At 37.0% G+C, this 4,741-nt stretch overlaps 1 protein-coding gene across 1 annotated transcript; it reads left to right on the top strand.

Moving 5' to 3' along the window:
* Positions 1-4,333, top strand: LOC135465574 (CCAAT/enhancer-binding protein beta-like). Its single transcript, XM_064742826.1, has one exon. It carries the CDS (start codon positions 196-198, stop codon positions 1,030-1,032), a length of 837 nt encoding a protein of 278 aa, XP_064598896.1. The 5' UTR covers positions 1-195; the 3' UTR covers positions 1,033-4,333.
* Positions 4,334-4,741: the final 408 nt, after the last annotated feature.

Raw genomic sequence — 4,741 nt, 5'->3', positions numbered from 1 at the left:
CGACCGGTGAGAACGAATCCCTTACCGGGCCGGGTGCCTCAAATCTGAACACTCAGTGACTGACAGCTGATCAAATCTTCATATTTTACAGTACTGACCATTTCTCCCACGCTGGACGCTACCGACGCGCATCGTTTTTCTTTAGAAGACTATTTATTCTCTCCGTCATGTCAGAGCGACAAGTCGAACTCGCCCATGGGTTCCCCACTGATGTATGAATCGGATCCCCGAGAATACGGCGGGAAGAAGACCCGTGACAACCACTCGATTTTCACCGACGATCACACTAACGTACTCGACCTGGATCCACAAGAGATTGCCTTTGATTTTGAACCATATATACTCAATCCGGCACCTGGTGTGCCCAACCCAGTCGCTGTCACATCTACTGCACCGCCAGTTAATACTCAACCGACCACAGTAAGTGACTTGACAACTGTAAACCTGGGTATTTTTAACCAGGCCCAAGAAACAGCAGCCACTTATCAAACTGTTCCACAGATGCCCCCGGTCCAGCTGTTCATGCAACCAGAGGAACCGGCTATTCCCAGGAACTTCGATCTGACAACTGAAAACTCAGTGGACATTCAAGCCTTGCTCAACTATACGGGCGCGAACTTTGTGAAAGACGAAAAGCCCGACGATATCCAATCGTGCAGCTTACTGAGTTTCGAGGACGAGTTAGAGCTAACGCCTAGGACCGAGTCTGCAGTGCAGGGTCCGTCCACCGCTAAAGACCCTGCCCCGGGCCCAACCAGAAAGGGCAAGTCCAAGAAACGCTTTCCAGCCAAGGGTAGCGAAGAGTATGTGGAGAAGAGAGCAAGGAACAATATAGCTGTGAGAAAAAGTCGCACAAAAGCGAAGCAACGTCAAGCCGAGACAGAAGGACGGGTTAAGACATTAACTGACGAGAACGAACGCTTGCAAAAGAAAGTCGACTTGCTGTCGAAAGAACTGAACGTTTTGAAAAGTTTATTTTTAAATGTTGGAGCAGCATTACCAGCAGACTTTGAGTCAGTCCTACAAAAATGACACCTTGAATAGGTGTAGTGTACATACAAACAATGAGAGTGACATTTCAGCTATTGTGGACAACACGTCTGTGACGGCCTACTTTCTCTTTCATGAGCTGACTTTGAAACATTTCAATTGTTTTCATAAACATTTCTATGAGAAAGTAAATCATTTTTGCCAGTGCCATACTAAAACGTTTATTACTTACTTTTTATCCATTGTCCTTCGTTCGATATCACCAGTTTTGTATCAATATTTGATATATTTTAAAACTAAGATGCGATGAAAGGCGAAGGACATAGGTTGTACAGTTAGCACGGCTGCAGTGCAATCCAGGTGTAACTCACTTGTTATACTGGTTTGTTGTTCAGCCATTGTTAATATGTTATGATCTGAAATTATATATCCTATAATATAGAATGATGTGTAGTTCACGAAAATCTGGCATTTGTGGTTTTATTGGATATAAGGATATACCTATATTTACGTACATAATGGATGGTTTTATGCGCGCTGCTTCGCCCAAATGAATTAATTCGTTGAAATAGTGTCTAAATCTGGTACATGCAAGGAGATAAAGGTCTATGATTTGCATTGCAAAATTACATTTTTTCAAAAGTTTAAATGGGGCCAATGTTAAGTTTTCAACCTTGTAGTAGCTGGCTTACAAGTTCTTTGGGAATAGTTGTATATACACGCCCACTCTCGCATAGTGTATTTTACGCACGCTTGTTAAAACCATCCAATATGGCGGCAATCAGTTTATTTAGCGCTCGTGTATAGGTAGCTGGCTGTTTTGCAGGGTCATTCACGAGTTTTATGCGGCTTATTAGGTTATGTAAGAGGGAGCTGAGCGGCTGTATTTTTGTCGGCTATACAAGGAATTATGTTATTAGCCATTGTTATAATAGGCATTTACATAGCTGACAGTTTTGCTGACTCAGCGAGATGTTTTTTTCAATGACAACTTGGCTTCAGGTAGAGAAAGAGGTATGAAGAAGGGCGGTAGAAGAGGGTGAGAGTCAAAGAGAGTCCGACGAAGTATAACGGCAGTGAGCCCCCGTGAGCGAGCCGCATGCAGACAGGTCTACTGCTGTCCTCAAATAATCGCCGCCGTCTTCCCTGAAACTATGGGTGCTCGTGTGGCCTTAAGTCCCAATCTTCACTCGGTCTGGTCAAATGGGGAAGATATAATTCAAACATGGTCTTTCTAAATATCAACAGAACGCAAACGTAAGTGTAAAACACAGGGTAAGTGATTTGCCCCTTCTGCACGACAAAATGGAATTCAAAATGCGCAAAAAATAGGAAAATTTGGGTTTTACGGCTGGGAGGGGGTTGTAATATTAGAATAAGAAAAAAAAGCAAAAAAAAAGCAAAAAATTAAACGCAAAAAAAAAAAAAACAGCGAAAAAAAATGAACAAAAATTAAAAAAAAGTCTGAAAGAGAGAGAGAAAAAAAGAGGAAAGTATATTAATGTTTTATGTAGAGGGACAAGAAGCATCCTTCTCATCCTTGGCTGACGAGCTGTCAGATATTCGGTCCAGTTGTGTAGATAGGATTAGCCAAATAAATTGCCACCTGCATGTATATATGGACGTGAAGGTTGGTCACTCTTGAGTGGTGTATTTTACATATTTGTTAAGATCTCTGGCGCGGTTTCTCAAGTATTCGAATCTGAAAACAGAATAACATGGCTTCGGTGGATCGATTTGTTCATGGAAATTTTTGCATTATTCTTTAAGCCAAGATTGACTTCTAAAGAATAAATATTATAATGTGGTATAACAAATCCTGGCCACATCTTCAGAGAAATGCCGTACACACACTGATATACACAGGTAACAACTTTATAACGCATTTTTCTACAAAAAGAGTAATTTTTCGCAAGTGAAAAACGTTTACCAGACGTTGGTATCGTACAGCAGGAATATATATATGCACACACACTTTTAGAGAAAGAACACAAGGGAAATTGTTTTGGTTGAAATAATTTATTGTTGCTCTACATTTCATGTAGTCACACATACAGGGGCGGGAATATAGACACTGAACAAATCAGTAATATTAGTAGAGACATTTGGGGGAAACCTGTCACAGACAAGAAAGAAAATGCAAGGTTCAAATCCACATACTTTGAAACACGCAACATATTATATGCATTAAAAAACAAAAACAAAAATAATAAAAAAAACATATATGACATAGGATGTGATACATTCGGCTATACATATATGTATTCAAATGTCTATGTGGACAAACAGTAAAATTAGATTAAAAACAAGAGAACAGAAAAGGAGACCACACACGTTTTATATATATACATATATATATGTACAACAAATGTAAACACATTTTCAATAACTATATATTCTCACGAGAAAAATTACATTTAGTACATACCCAAGTGAAAGCCATGTTTCACAGTTTTCATTTCATGGTAATATTGAAGCCATACGCCCTCAACATGCATGCATAAAATGGCTACAAATTTACCAGAAGCCTCTCTGCAAGGAATCGTATAACCAATGTAATCAATGAGAAAAATTCAAAATACTTTCTACTAAAATCAATAAATAGATATACTTAGTCCCATATTAATGAAATGCAGAGAAACTGAGAGCACGAAAACTGAGGAGGGTGTTATATATGCAAATAAAACAGAAATATACAAAAGACAAGCATGTTGACGCTATACTGACAGACAATTATATTATCATTATATATACGTTCAGGTAATTTTTTTGAAGTATAAATTTTGCATATACATATATACATATATTTGCAAATAGAAAAATGAACTGATTTCACGAAAATCAGTAAATACATATTTGCACAATTTAGAGCAGAGAGGAATGTAACAATTAGGAGCTGTATATGCACATGTACATCTACGTTCACTTCAAATTCGTTGGGCGCTATAATTTCTGTGTCAGTAGGCAGATATTTTTTGGGGTACTAATTATTAATTCGTGCAGTCACCATTTAATCGCAGTGTATAACATCGTGTGTGCATATTGTCATGTTATACACAGCAGCAATCAGAGTCTAATGAACCAAACTTACTAGGATATAGATGAACTATAGTAGTTGGTAATATATGTTTCCCGGGGAACAGCTGACACTGTTTTGTTTATACTTATATAATATCTGCATACCTATATATATATATATATGCTTGGTGTTTCTGTAGAACTTGTTTTAGAATTAGGTTACCAGTTTTTAATATCCATGTAAGTTTTATGCTGATAAAATTGTTTTCTGAGGGCATGTGGTTTTTCTTTTGATAAAATATTTTGTGAATCTGTGCTACTTGCTAGACGTATATATATATATATATATATATATATATATATATATATATATATATATATATATATATATATATATATATATATATATATATATAGTGTATGTGAAAATGCTTATATAAACAGAATGCAGAGGTGTTCTATATATATTTACATTGTACATGTATATATACCCATGCTTAATTGTACTGATTCTGCCAAGTGATTATGGTTTATTTGAAAACCTATATGACAATATTTCAGATTAAGACATTCATCTGTGTTCCTGCTTGGTATATATAATGAAGTATCAATTACAAAACGAGAAGAATATGTTATAAAACTACTTTGTCTGAATTATGTCTAGTATTGGAAGCATGTGATTGAACAGATATGTAGTGTTTACGGTGTCTGATCTTAGCAAACTGTTCCCTTT

This window comes from Liolophura sinensis, chromosome 5, assembly GCF_032854445.1.
Source record: "Liolophura sinensis isolate JHLJ2023 chromosome 5, CUHK_Ljap_v2, whole genome shotgun sequence".
Lineage (NCBI taxonomy): Eukaryota > Metazoa > Mollusca > Polyplacophora > Chitonida > Chitonidae > Liolophura > Liolophura sinensis.
Note: the sequence above shows the minus strand (reverse complement) of the source record. Positions and strands in the feature narration are given on the sequence as shown.